Source organism: Vidua chalybeata, chromosome 2 (assembly GCF_026979565.1).
Source record: "Vidua chalybeata isolate OUT-0048 chromosome 2, bVidCha1 merged haplotype, whole genome shotgun sequence".
Lineage (NCBI taxonomy): Eukaryota > Metazoa > Chordata > Aves > Passeriformes > Viduidae > Vidua > Vidua chalybeata.
In genome coordinates this window covers 17,211,341-17,226,757 of record NC_071531.1, presented here as the reverse complement: position 1 = coordinate 17,226,757, position 15,417 = coordinate 17,211,341, and the positions used below count along the sequence as shown (strand labels likewise).

Here is a 15,417-nt window from a genome sequence, read left to right as displayed (position 1 = left end):
CTTCACCCAGAGTCTCCTTTTAGTCCTGGTCTTCCACATAGAGGATTTATGGCTACACCTTAGAGTTAGTGACATCCAGATATTCTTGGAGCTGTGGCAGTGAAGACCATCACACAGCACTGTCATTCACAGCACTGTGTTTAAATTCTTGAGCTTTTCCACATAGTGTTTCAGTGAATGTTACAGATATGCACTACATGCTCTAGCTTTGGTAATTTTCTAATGATTAGGAGAGCAGGGTAGCAAAGAGCAGCACGCTACAATAGACAGTGGCACAGAGTCCTAGGAGTAGATGATCTGCTGGGGTAGGAATTTATTGTAAAAGAAATGGGCTGCAAGATGCCTGTAGGTTGCACCAGAGCTGACAATCCTGCTTGAAGCATGCAGAAGTACATTCATAAGGCTTCTAGAAACTAGGGCTGAGAACCCCTAAGGAGAATCCATGTTATAAACTAGATAAAAACCTCTATGTTGGCTGCTTAGGTCATGCTTGCTAGTGAATGCCACCACAAGAAATTTCTTTTTCCATCTTCACAGTAAGCTTAAGAACCATTCTTAATCCACAAGCTTTCAGGCACATTGCTTCTGCAAAACAGAAATCCCTCACAGGTAGAAGAATCTGTAGGGGGGTAAATTCAGTGAAAGTAACACTGAATTTTACATTGACCTCCAGGTGTGTTTTTGATGATCACACATTCTCTGTTGCTTGAGCATGTCTGTATCTATCCTGGTTTGGGCTGGGATAGAGTTAACTTTCTTCTGAGTAGCTGGTACAATGCTGTGCCTTGTTTTTAGTATGAGAATAATATTGATAAGACACTGATGTTTTGGCTATTGCTAAGTAGTACTTTTCAATTTCCTGTGCTCTGACAGAGAGCAGATGCACAAGAAGCTGTGAGGAAGCACAGCCAGGATAGCTGGCCTCAACAGGCCAAAGTGATATCCCATTCCACAGAACGTCATGCCCAGTATATAACCTGGGGGAGTTAGGGAAGGGGAGTCCCATCACCACTGGGATGGACTGGGCATTGGTGAGTGGGTGCTGAGCAATTCTGTTGTATATCATTTGTGTTTCTTGGGTTTTATTCCTCTCTCTCCCCTTTCCATTACAATTACTAGTAGTAGCATTATTATTGTTGTTGTAGCTGTTATATTTAATTTTGTTTCAATTATCGAATTATTCTTACCTCAACCCATGAGATTTACTTTTTCTTTCCACATGTCCCCACTAGGGTGGTAGGTGGTAGGGCAAGTGAGTTGTGGGGTACTTAGTTACTAGCTGGGGTTAAACCACAACACTATCAAAAATATTTGCCTAAGTGTTTAACAAAGTGATCCATAAGATTTAAGAGCAAAATTTTGAGGTTAAAGTTTAAACTCACCCAAAGGCTTGGACTGAAAGAAGCCTATGGAATATAGCAAGATCTCATCTCACTCCATCCCACTGGGATCTTCAGTCCTGCATTGGACATCCAGGCACTGGTCTCTTTTTCAGTGGAATGGGGAAATGTGAAAAACTCAGAGCAGGGTTCACAGTGGTGGTCAGTGATGGCATCTTTCCAGCCTAGGTATTCTAATAGCCATTGTAATCTCCTGGAGGTTAGGTGGTTCATGTTCAAATCCATAAGAAAAGCTTTGGAACATGGTTTTTAGCACCTCAGTGACTGCTTTATCTAAGAGCCTTCTGGGGTTGAAGCAGACTTACTTGTCTCTCTGGCAAGAGCGTTCCATTTTGAAAAATAAAGTTAATATATTCACTGGTCAGGACAGGAAACCAAGGAAGCCTCTACAGATCAACACTGACAAGACACAGGTGTAATTAATACAGCAGTCCAGTTGCTAAACTCCAGGATAAGCTAGGAAATGTAAAAGCTTGATTTCTTTACACAGAATTTAGCTTTACAAATACTTTTGTGTGGTTTTACATAAAGGTGTATTTTCACTCCATATTCCTCTGGTGCTACCAGTTAAGTGTCAGGTTTGCCACTGCAGTTCCCTGGCTTTCTGAGGAGTGTGCTACAGGTGCAACTTATTGGCAACACAGCCTTTTGGTCAGGGTGTCCCCAGATGAGATAGAGGAGAAGTGATGGGGAAGTTCACTTATTCCTTTCACTCCCCTGTGGAGCTCAGGGACCTCACAATCACACAGGTGTTTGAATTTAGAGCCTCTTGGAGGAGCAGGGGAGATGTAAGGGTGTGCTTGTGCTGCCAGGCTGCTTCACCTGGTCTTGCACTGGGATCACCTTTCCCTTCTTGTTCATGCTGGTGGCATGTGTCCTTCTCTCTGGAGGAGCACACACAAGCAGGAGCCCAGTGCAGCCAGGGGTAACCGTGCTGCAGGGGCTCTACCGATGCTCGCAGGTCAGACTGTGCTGCTCGGTCAGAGGATCTCAGGCCAGCTCACAGAACAGGTAGCACGAACAGCCTGCAGGTATGTTTGCACAGACCTAGGTCCCAGCTGGCTTAGGAAACACTCTCAACACTCAGGATCAAATCCTAAATGCCTTACTGAGACTAAAGGCATGGTTAATTGTTTGGTGTTTTGTCCAGCCATTCAATCAATCTTACAGGATTTGGCTCTAATTTTATTATAAAGCAATCTGGTTTTCCTATATGAATAAAAAAAAAATCTTAGTTGCACATCAGAAATCCATTTCCTGTTCCCTGTGTTGTGTCAAACATTACATCTCTGTAGCATTTGTTTCATATACTCTATTCCCTTTGTTCACAGTGCAGTGTAGAATTGGAGAATTCAGCAACTGGGAAAAAATCATACAGATGTCAAGACTATCACTTCCAGTTCAGGATTATTGCTTATAATATTTTCTCTGGACTAGCTCACACCAGACTTCAGTGGCTCAGAAAATAATACTGCCCTTTTCTGATCTGGTTAAAGCACTGTTACTCAGGCCTCACACTGGGAAGAGGAATTTCAGTGCAAAGGAGATATTTTCATTGTGTGGTAGATTAAGAGGAAAACCATCTTCTAGTGAACAGTGCTTTTCCAAAAAATCACTGAAGAGTTAGTACTAGTGTGTTGTTATCCCCTTAGAAATATTAACACACTACACCAGGAACAAATAAATAAATCACACATGCTGTCAGGCAGACATAGGAAAAAATGCTTTTTTTTTACTGAAACTGTTGGGTCAAGTGACCTTGTTTCGACCTGGGTTTGGGCAGGAGCCAGTCCCTGTGGAACAAATGTAAGAAAGCTGTACTTGAAATGGCTTTGGGATTTTTCTTTCTTTTTGTTGGGCAGAGTTTCAAAATAACAGAGAAAAATCAAATCCACTCGAATAACTGATGTATTTATTTTCTTATATACACTTAAATATGGCACATCTGACAGTAGTTGTACAATAAACACAAAATGATAATCAAAGCTGAACAGTAGATCAAATAACTCAGTGCTGAACCTATTAGAAGCCAAATCCTGTACACTGAATTTCTGAAGAAAGTTTTACCCAGGAGTTGCATTAGCTAAGGATTCAGAGGCTAAGATTATCAAGTCTCAATTTCTGAATGACTGGCTGGAGACTGTGACTCTATTTCCAATACACAGTTTCATCTTCCATAATGTAACATTGAACTGGTACTTTCCAATCTTTCTTCCATGCAGCCAGAAATTCATCAGCTGTTGTTACCTCTTAGAGAACAATTACCAGTGTCCCAGAGGATTCACTTGCAGTTAGTGATTACTCTAATAAATAAATGCAGACTGGATTAATTCTTCTGCTATTAATGTGGAAGATGTTCATGTTTACTATTGTTTGAAAGTCAGTGACAGCTACTTTGCAAAGCAGTGGATTTTCAAAGAATAGGGGAAGCTCAGTCAAGGAGTTTCTCTGCTTTGGGACCCATGAGAACCTCTCTTCTCTTTTGGACAACGACAATGCCTGGAACACACTGGTTTGGCAGTTGGGCATGTTCTGGGTTGGGATGGACATCTGTCTTCACAACTGTTTGATAAAGGAGAAAGAACACAAAAGAGAAAAGCATTTTAATATGAAAATTCTTCACTGTCACATTCCTCAACTTTTTCACCATTGAACACTGGAATGCTCCCTACACACTCTTTGGAAAAGTGTTGACATCCTACAATATAGGGAGACAAGAATTAACTGCCTCACAATTTCTGTCTACAGCAACATGTCTTGCAGTGGTCCATTTGTCCAGATTCACAACTTAAGTGATACTTTCCTTTCTTGAGACCAGTGAAGTCCTGAGGGTTAGCACTGGATACTGCTGCCCTTGGACTCTGCAAAGTAGCTGATCTCACTTCATGATTCAGCTTTGCTCCTCCAGAAATACTGCATGGAAATGGCATTGAGGTCCTGCATCCAGATTACAGGAATTTCTAGAAGCCAAATTCATGTAAACAAATGATTTCACTGCTCCCCTCCCACCTGTCTGAAATATATAAATAACCAATTCTTTCATGCTCATTTTTAGCTCTGCCAACTGTTTTAGCTATTTTTATACTTGCCAACTATTTTGTGTTTGTTCTTGTTTTCAAAGCTGAACCTGAAGATGCAGATGTTAATTCTTCCACAGCATCTTCCCTGTGAATGAACCTATGAAGCCACTGGGAGTGGACCCTGTGGGTGACCACTCAGTGAGCTACAGCTCTGCCAAGGTGCCCAGGGAAACTGGATGCTGACTATCCTTATATAAGCTTCAAGACTAAGCTACTGCATGCTCCTGGGTCTCTACATGGGAACAAAGCTTTCTGAAAAATTAAAAAAATTAACTAATCCATGAGGGCATTTTCTATCTGAGATTTGACACAGAAACCTCAAAACAAATAATACAAACAGATTAGAGAAATTCATGGAATATAGTAGCCCCAGAACAATTTTCCTGCTTCTCAGTGGAGTCAGAGCTGGTTGAGTAGATTTATATGTGTACAAAATTGCATTAGGTTTAGAAAATTACTTGTTCTGAGTACAGTCTTGATAAGGATGTGCTGTGTGCTCTGTGTGCAAATTTAGGGAACCTTTGTCCCTAACCATCCATGAGATTGCCTTTCAGTTGGCGCAGAGAACAGCTGTCACAGGACGGGCTCAGCCTACCTACAAAACTCGGTATCTCATTGCAAAAACTAACACCAGTTGTAGTACAGTTTTTATCATCATTCCCTAAAGATTAGCAAAAAAAAAAGGTAGTAAGTATTGACACTTGAATAGCGGCCTTGTCCAGATTTCTTAAAAGTATAAACAAACGTTAGGTTTCTTTTATACAGTAATTATTATTATTATTATTATTATTATTTCTCCCTAGCTTCAGCAAGGTATTTTATCCCAAGTGTACCTCCCAGCCAATTAAGCACTTGCACCTCTAATTCAGCTCTTGCAATGTAGACACTGAATGGCAAGGATCACTTACCTGCAGGTTTCAGCATGAAATATCTTGTGCTTTAGAGCACAGGTCTCCTGGCTCTCCCTACACAAATAGCAGCTGCAGTTCTCTTTACTTTGAAAGAAATCTGTGGGACACTTATGTCTACAGATGCATTCGCAGTTTTCTTCATCAAATTCCATATGTTGTCCACACATAGCCAGCTCAGCAAGAGGAGGGAGTCCTGCAATAGCACATACATATTTTAGCAGTAAGCTTTACATGACTAAATTCTGCTTTTGAAGAGACTCTATATGTTCTATATTCATTAGGACTCACACATGTACTTTCTGATAGATTCTAGACTTCATAATTTCTGTTGCAACTTCCTGTGCAGAAAAGGACTTGAGAGGATTGCACTGATCATTTCACTTTATTCTAATACAGCTGTTTCTTGTGGGTTGAACTTAGCACAAAAAAATTTTGGGGGATGTATATTGCAAGAGCCTACTTTTATGTTTTGGAATGCACAAATATTTACTAGACAGCAAGTTTTAAAAAGATAATCTCAAAACGTATTTAGTCTATACCTGTGAAAAAAGGCACATCCATGCAAAGTACCACACCCACCACATGTGTACTTCACTACACAGTCACTGCAGAAATTTTTAAGCAGTAATACTATGTCTACTAGGGTCAAGCTGGTCTAGCACTTCAACAAGGAGCACATTCATATTTGTCAAAGATCAAAGAAAATACTTTGTTTCAGAAAAAAAGCCAAAACAGCCAAGGGAACTCACTGTCTAATATCTTCACTGAAAATGCACATCTGGAGTACAATATGAAGCTAATCCTAGCAAAAAGGGAACACATTTTGTGAAAGCTTTATTAAAATGCAAGATGCACATCCCTGGTTAAAGGTCATGGCATATAAGGTGCCATTGGGAAGGTAGTTTCCTGTGGCTTTACAATTAGCTCTTGGATATAACCTATGGCATGTGAAACGTAATTGCACCTCTGCCATCTGATCCCTGATCTCAGTGGGCAGAAAAGGCTTGCACCTTACTTGAAAGAAACTTTCATTATTATTTACTCAATGATGAAAAACCAGTATCTCAGCAGAATAAAACCTAAGGCCTATTGAAAGTAAGGAAGGAGTCTGCCCAAAATTCTTGGAAGACAAACCCTTTCCTTGGGGTGATAAAGCTTGGCATGTGTGAAGTGGTGTTGAATGTTTCGATCTCACTTTGTTTCAACATCAAAGACAGATTTTAAGTTATTTTGTCCCAGCCACTTGCCAAACACAATGTACTTCAGAGAATGATATTTCTTCTGAGGATGTATTGAGTCTATGTCAACAAAGGCCATAATTACACAAGCCACAGATTTTAATGCTCCAAGCTGACTTTTCAAAAGACTCGGAGATAGGAGGGCTCTGGCTATTCTCAGTCCTTCAGACTCAGTCTAAAATAGAGTACTAATCTTTTTGGACTGAAAATCCTAACTTGTGTTTGACTGCCTAACCTGATGGTCAGAGTGAAACCACTATGCAAATTATTTCTTGCTTATTAACATTAGGAGATTGAAATCAGTAGACCAGTTTATGAGGTTATTTAGCTTTATTTTAGTTTGCTAATCTAGGAATTGTTCACCAGATTGATGTATTGTTGCCTTGAATGGTTTATTCTTTCTCTTGCTGAATGTAGCTTAAAGCACAAAGGCAAGGTTTCCTTCTCTGTTTCCTCTAGTGCTATGATCATGTTGTTTTGACCAATACAATTTCCTGAGAAAAACAATTCTTAAAAACCTTACACAGGACTTGGAGAAAATTTTATTTCTCTTAATATTTATTGCTAGTATGTTTAGACTTGCACAATCACCACCCAGAATATTTCCTGCAATTTCTTTGAGAAATTAAAATTTTACAGGGGAAGCAGAGGAAGAAAGGCAGTTACTATTCTTCTACAATTTTTATCCTTTTCCATTTCCTTCCACAGACCTGAAGACATATACATACATGCTCCTGAGTATGTAGGGTATATCAGTTTGAAAGATTCCAAATAACTTAAGATTATCATTAAAAGTACTCAAATATTTTGAAAGGTTATATAATTTTTTGCACTGATTACAACTAATGTGCAGGACTGGTTTTGTCTATCTTATTGCTTATTAATTATTTTCTTAAGAGCTAAAAATAAAATTAAAAAAAAATTAGTACCTGCCCCATGCAATGTATTCTAGGGCATTTTTTTTCTACAGTTAAGAAGTTTCCCTAATGCCCATCATACAATTTAAGGTGCATGTGAAATAAAAATTTGTACAGGGTGCCTACTTCACCAAATCTTATAAATACTTTCCTATGTCCTACTCAGATTGCTGATACAGAGAGACTAAAACATCCAAGAATAAAAACATGAGATGGGGGAAGAACATATGTGTGTTTATTTTCAGGTGAGTTTCCAAACCATAATCCAAGTTTATCTAGGGATGTGGAATAAAAACTTTAACTCTCTCAATGTAAAAAAAAAGTGAGAAGAAGACCAGAATGAGAGACAAAGAGCTTGGAGATAGTATGCAAAAGTGTCTCTTTGTCATTCCATCTTTACCTTCTCGTCTGTTGGAGTGCTGTGTGTCTATAACACATTCACATTTGTCACTATCCCAGATCCATCCATTATGGCAAAATTTGTTGGTAAAGGGGCATCTAGAAGAAAAAGAAATTAAGATAGGAATTAAAAAATATAATTAGGGGCATCGGAGTAGCCATTTGGCAAAATGAGCTGCTGGTGTGCTGGGTCTGCCACCTTGTCCCACATGAAGGGCTGGCACCTGTGTGCATTACTGCTGCAAACAGAAGGAACAGGGTCTGGCTGGTTCTGATGATAGGGGAGAGCTCTCTGGCTCCCAGTGACACAGGAAGGAAGTTTAGCACCTATTTCAGATTACAGCCCTAGGAAAAAGCTACAGTTTTGCAGCTCCACTTTTCCCTATAAAACAGCTTTACCCCAGGCAGGGTGGTCTTTGTCCTGCAGTATTCATGTTGTGTAACTTTACTGAATTTTGCCTTGCTGCCAGAAGGTTCAGTTCCAATTTAATTTGCCCATGCTCATGGATGCACAGGGGACTATTCCAATGTCAGAGGAACAGATTGACTTTCAGGCGCTTTGCTCTGGGAAGGAAACTCACAAACTGAAAAAAGACTGAGGTTCTTCTGTATTTGTCAAGAAAGAGGATTCAGAGTGGCCAGCAGGCTGAGGGAGGGCTGGAGTAGCTTTGCTGAAATGACACCTCTCACCACCCCAATGTCCAACTGAAGGGCAGTGATGGGGATAAGCTGAATGCAGGTCTTGACAGAGTTTTTGAGCTGACTTCCAGTGAGTCATTCAAGCTATTTCAGTTTCTAGAGCCTTTGTTTAATTTATGTAACCTTTTCTCACCAGGAGTAATAGTATTTTATGCCACATTTTGGAGTGATATGTGAGGTGACTTTTCTCCCGTCCGTGAGCCCAACAGATGCAAACCAAGACTGGATCAAAAAGTGAAAAGCCAAGATTGACATTGATCCTGACTCAAGGTGGCATAAAGTATGACAGAGGGCTTCAGCTTGAGCACAGAACTCAGTGTGCCCTGGCTAAATAATGCACAAGCAGAGTTGCTGTGTCAGGCTGAAAACATCTATGCATACATTCTCAAATAGCTGCAGTGGAGCATAGTGCCAATATGAGCACTTTGAGTCCCTGCTAAAGAACCTAAATATCTTAGTGACTCCAGATGCTGTTAAACTAGCCTACAGTTTGCTGGATTCTGATGACCATTCACTTAAAATTCACATGGTTTGGGTGAACTTTCTAACCCTGAGTGATAACCAAGTTATTCAGAAAAACTGTTGGGATAACTGAAAGAGAAAGGACCATTATAACATGCAAATCAGGACAAAAAAAATTCAACATGTGTAGAAGTTTGCAAATGAGGGAACTTACCCATCTTCTTCTGGGTACTGGACAGATCTTCGTATGATGGTGTACTGGTGGCGCTGGGTGTTTGATGTACACTTACAGGCTGTGTGATTGGCAATTTTGATGGGCACAGGCTCAGGAACACTTGTCAAGGGAACCGAGATCTCAAAGAGCTAGATGGCACAAATAACATTTATTTTTTCAGTTTTCATTCTACAGTTAATAGTTATTATTAATTACAGTTTTAAAGAAAAATCTTGTATTCCTTTCCACCATTTTTCCCACCCTTGCTCTTATCTAGAGATAGTTACCATAAATATAAATGAGCAGAAGTGCACTGAGGGTTTGGAAGAGTAAGCAATACCCATCAAGGTAGGAACTTGCCAAAATGGGCATCCTAGTGTTGTATTACAGCTATTAAGCACCCAAGACTACTCAAAATTATTTGCAAGCAAACACAAAAAACTCTTTTAGATGCTAGGGACAAATGAGAAAGAGGTAGGTGTTGAGAACTTTCTTTTTGTTGTACCATCAGTTGAGTCTCTACTACATACAGAGACAGCTACTTAACTGTCCTTGAGTATAATCACAGTATGTATCTTTAGGGAACTGACTTAACCCCCACAGCCTCTTCAGAGAAGGAAGAAACAGGAGTAAATAGAGGAAAGTTCATTCTGCTTCAGCTGGGTTTCTGCAGGGAATTATCCTGGAAGTGTCTCTCTGTTGACTACAGCAGGAGCTTGAGGAGAAAAGCAGCCTGCTTTCAGTGCATCCAGATTGTTGAGCGATCTCTGAGTAGGCCTGAGGAGGCTCTGGTTCCTTGGGCAGCTATGTGTAGGAGCTGTTGAAGGCATCCACACTCCCTCTGCCTCTCAAACCAGCTTCCTTCCCATGGAAACCAAAGCATTGGGCACGTCTTGGTGTGCCAGCATGTCTTGGCTTAAAGCTGCATCCACCTGCAGGGACTGAGTATTCCAAAGTAGACTGCTTAGGCATTAAAACTTACATGTTGCAGTGTCTAACTTCAGGTGGCATCAATATCCTCCAGTCAATATTTTATACCAAGGGAAAAAATGGGAATATGGGAATGTGGAAATAATTCCATTAGATGAATAAATCTGAACTAATGGTGGTGTATCCAGAAATGGAACTTAGCTGGGGACTTTTGAGGGAATGCTTATTTTGAAGGATGCTAAAGGAATGTTACACTCTGCAAAATTGCAGTTTTTCAACAAACTTATGAACTGCTGCTCAAAAAACACATAAATAAATAAATACTTCTTAGCCTGACCTAGCTCCCTGAGCTGATCAGATGTCTTTTGTGTGTGGCCAACAGCTCATAACAGCTTTCTCCTTCTGGTGTGGAATGAAAGCAACTAATGAGCATTGACGCAAGAAGGACAGGCCCTGATTTATTTTACTCCAGCTATATTCCACTACAACCAGACACAGTGGAATTACATTCCAACAAACACAAAATAAATACAGAAGTGAATTGGACCTGTTCCCCATAAGGGCTTCAATTTTCTTTTTGAAACAATTGCCCTTGATCTTTATTATGATTTAAAGAAAAGGCTTTTTTATAAGTAGAATATCATTTATTATGCCAAGTGAAATAGAAATGCACAAGATGAAGAGGACCAGTGTCCTGTGTTTCATCTGTGGGTATGAATCATAGAATCATAGAATCATAGAATCATAGAATCATAGAAAGGCTGGTTGGAAGGGACCTTAAAGATCAGTTCCAACCCCTACCCCCTCCCATGGGCAGGGGTGCCACCCACTAGACCAGACTGCTGATGAACAATGGATGGTTTCAGCCACAGAGTGGATTGAAAGTACTAAACCTGGAGCTCTGCTCAGTCACCCACTGGAGCAAGATATCTCTGTTCATAGCCTCTAGTGGGAGTCTAAACAACAAGCTGTCTGGCTACGCTATGCTCAGTTTTTGGGACTGGTCATTAAAACTTGGGTATTGCCTGTTGCACCTATTTAGTAATTGACTACTGGTTTATGCCTTTCTCTCCCTAAGAGGTGTGTGATTTGGGACATTGAGATCCTGAGGCATGCTAATTAAGAGCATTTAGTCTCTCCTGATGAATATGTCTCTTTTTTTGGCTTACAAAATTGCGCATCCAAAATTATTAGCCAGCCCTCTTGGCACGGATGATAATGTTGAAATGCAGCAGCCCAACACAACAAAATTTCTTGGGGTTAAACTAGAGGATTCCTAGGAGACAATGCTTTCAAGGGGTCCCCAGTCCATGTAACAATATTTTAAAGAAGGCTCTAACTTCTGATCATTATGAGCCTGCAGTCACTTTCTCAGGACCTAATTTTCCATCTCTACACATATATAAACAATTTTTAATAATGCAACATGAATGTAAAATGCTATTGCATTCACTGCAATTCACTCCACGTGGATAAAAAATTAATTCTTCTGTTTGTTATGATAGTAGAGACAGCTCTTTCATAACAGGATCTCAGAAACCAAACATCCTTCTTCCCCTCCCTTTTTGGTGAGCCTGGGTAAAAAGAAAACAGATGAATAACCTCATTTACCGTTTTCGACACGTAAGTTGTACTTGTATTCATGCAGCTGAGACTTTCCTCATTGCAGCAGCCTCCACATCTGAACACGTTCACACAGGGAGGCTTGAAAAATTTGTTGGTTGTTGTACCCAACTCTTTGGCAACTTCCACACAGGTTTCCCTTGGCACACACTGAGTCTTTTGCCATTCTTCATCTATGACTGGAGCAAACAGCATTTTTATGAACAATCATGGCAAAGTTAAACCTCTTGATTAGTGAAGCAGAAGCATTATATAAATAAAAATGAAGTGCTGGCAGGCCATTTGCACTTACTTGGATCAATTTGCACTTATTTGGATCAATCTAAGGACCAGAGGGAGTCTGAGTGCAAAATTATCCCAGTAACTTACACCAGCTGCCTGGCAGAGAGTTGTTGCATTTATCTGCCTTTAGCTTTCAATGCAAATGACCAAAATCTCTGTTAATTCCAGCAGATGAGGTAGAGCTGCATTGATTTCCCTTAGCTGAGAGTCCCCAGCTCCACAGTGTCTATCTGACCAAGCTGCCCCACACCCTGTTCCCCTTTGCTCCAGGGTAGCCTTCCTTATTGTCACTTTATCCTCTCTCTGAGTGTACCCCGCCACGGACCCAGCAGGGCCTGGGCCTTAGTGCAAAAGCACATTAATGATTACCAGATTCTGGTCAGAGGGTTTGAGTACTCCTGGTGGATGTCAGCCAGAGAGCACGGTTTCCAAAATGCCCAGTGAAATCCAAGACAAACAGTCTCACACCTCAGTACCACCAGGGGGTTCAAGGCTGAATAACAGGAATATGAACTCAAGCGTGAGTCGTCTATTCAAAGCACCATGGCATCTTTCAAATTCTGAATTGCTGTAGACCACTAGACTAGGCTTGACTGATTTGTCAAATTCTGACTGTGAGAAGGAATAATGTATTAACTGCCTGAACCAGACAGAGAAAATAGTGACATTTACCTAATAAACATAATACAGTATGGAGTTTTCTCAAGAGGTGGCTCTCCATTTTTTGCCTTTTGCTTACTTGATTCAAATTATGGAATTGCTCAGGAGTCATCAGTGCTTATCCTTTAAGTTCTTCTTAAAATGATGAAAAATATTTTTCTTCTTTACCCCTTACATCAGACTTGTGAAAGATGAAAAGCAACTTTCATACTATTCAAAAAATGCTCTATCTTCAAGCACAGTCCAGCTCCCTACTATTGTAAAAGCAATGCCTACATTTACAGTGAAGTTCTGAGAAAAAAGAAACCTTGGAATACTTTTAACCTATATGCTATACCTCACCTTCAGGTGAATATCTATTTTTCTCATTCCTGACTTTCCTTTTGTTATTTTTACCTTTTTTTTTTCAACTGACTTTGTATATTTAAATAATTTTGTTTACTCCTGCAAAGTCCTTCAACATGGTTGATTTGCTCCATTTTTCAGTCATGCAGAGAGTACAAGAAATAAGAGTTTGATGTCTGAATTGTGAAGAAGAGGCATAAATTAAGAGAAGAATAATCATTACAATCAATATACTTTTCTAGAGTAATGTTAGTTCTATCAAAACAGCAATCTCATCCTAACATTAAAATAGAAAATAAAGTGTTTTCCAAACTCATTAATCACTTCAAATGTCACTTCAATGAGCATAAGCAGCGATGACCTTTCCAGCTACACGCATCCTCACTTTATTAACCACTTCTTTAGCAGAAGGGCTGTTACAGGAACTGGCTGCCAAGCAACTGAGTGTCACATCTTGTTCAGAAGCCCTGTTCTCACCCTGGTCATTTCTGACACCAAGCACAGAGCAGTTTATGAGAAATTTGTCTGTGATACAGTCTCCAGCTTGACAGGGCTGCAGTCCTGAGTGACTGAGCAGCAGGGGAGACTGTGGTTAGATGAAGTGACACAAACTTTCAGTGAATTCATTGTTAAAACTTTAGAAAGGAGGAACAAGGTCCTGAATTTTCCTCAATGGAGTTTGGAGTGCTGTGGAAGATACTCTAGTGAAACAATGATAAGTCTTGACCCAGCCTTCTCATCAAAACATTTTATTAAAACAAAACAGATGCACTTGGCAGAAAGGTCACTGTTTAATGACTGGAAAGGGTGTGGGAAAGAAATACATGTTTATGGGCTTGTGTTTTTTTTAAAGGAGCTTTAGTACCTTGAACATATTAATATATTAGAACAAAAGTACTTTCTGGCCTGGGATAATTCCACTTTGAATGGAAGAATGGCCAGCCCCAATGGGCTTTTTTTAACTTCAATTTCAGCACCTTGACTTTTAATGAGAAAGCTGACATCCCTATGTCTAAATTTAGACTTTCAAAGGGAAAATAGGAAGCAACCTAATAGCTGTTCCAAGCAGAAAACTTTATCAATATGACCATAGTAAAATAGAACCACAGAACAGTTTAGCTGTGAAGGGACCTTAAAGATCATCTAATTCCAACCCCTCTGCTGTGGGCAGGAACACCTTCCTCTAGACAAGGATGCTTAATATTCAACCCAGCCAGGCCCTGAACACTTCCAGGGATGTGTCATCCACAGCTTCTCTGGGCAGCCTGTTCCATATTAGGAAGACTAGTGTCTTCCTAATATCTAGTCTAAACTCATCCTCTTTTAGCTTCACTACATGCCCTTGGGAAAAGTCCCTCTCCAGCTCTCCTGCAGCTCCCTCTTAGGTACTGGAAGGCTGCAATTAGATCTCCATGGAGCCTTCTCTTCTCCTGGCTGAACAGCCCCAACTCTCTTAGCCTGACTTCATAGGAGAGGTGCTCCAGCCTTGTGACCATCTCAAATAATTCACAGCACACTAAATGTCATAGTGACCTTATTATCTGAGCATTATTTATGTTATAAATATTGAGTTACATTATTCTGCCATTGAAAAATGCCCATTTCAATGTTCTCTGCCTCAGTAACATTTAATAACATCCCCTTTTGTCATGCTGTTTTGACAAAAGGGATGTTTTAGTTTTGCAGAAATGTTGGTGTTCATAAATAAGCAACAGTGAGTAGAGGATTACACCACTTGACTCTGGGTACTCCTAATAATTCTATGGATCTTTTATGTTTTTGAGTAGAATTACAAGGCTATATAAGCAAAATGTTTAAAAAGCTTTCTTAATTGTTCATGTGTGTATTTGTTTTAACTTTTTTTCTTACAAAATTTCTGTGAAAAGCATAAAGCCATGCCTGTGATATGAAAATCCCCTTCAGACAGGCACTTGTATACACATTTCTGTGTTGTGGCTCAGAGAAGCAATTTAAGGCCTTTGTTCAGACATAATTCAGCTGAGTAATATGTGTGTGAATGAGGCTAGGGTTGTTGTAAAAGTGGTATTGGAACAGGATCAGTAATATCTGATTTCCCAAAAGGAAAGTGATATGATAATATCACAGCAGGATAAAGACAACAAAGATTATCTCAGCCTGTCCTTCATTAGGCTACAGTTTAGCTTTGCTGTAGGATGTCCATTTGCTGGACCAAAATATAGTAACTGATCCTTTGTTTTACATCCATGAATATGTAATACCTCTTGAGCATCACAGC

General features: G+C 39.9%; 1 protein-coding gene across 1 annotated transcript in view; it reads right to left on the bottom strand.

The window, feature by feature from the left end:
- Window positions 1-3,290: 3,290 nt before the first annotated feature.
- The window catches only part of VEGFD (vascular endothelial growth factor D), a 30,631-nt gene continuing 18,504 nt past the window's right edge, over window positions 3,291-15,417 (bottom strand). Inside the window, exons 3-7 of the mRNA XM_053935103.1 lie at window positions 11,862-12,052; window positions 9,321-9,469; window positions 7,947-8,044; window positions 5,389-5,584; window positions 3,291-3,962 (exon numbers count right to left, since the gene is read on the bottom strand). Of these exons, the coding sequence (XP_053791078.1) occupies window positions 3,836-3,962; window positions 5,389-5,584; window positions 7,947-8,044; window positions 9,321-9,469; window positions 11,862-12,052 (761 nt within the window). The 3' untranslated portion in view covers window positions 3,291-3,835. The remainder of the gene's footprint in view (window positions 3,963-5,388; window positions 5,585-7,946; window positions 8,045-9,320; window positions 9,470-11,861; window positions 12,053-15,417) is intronic.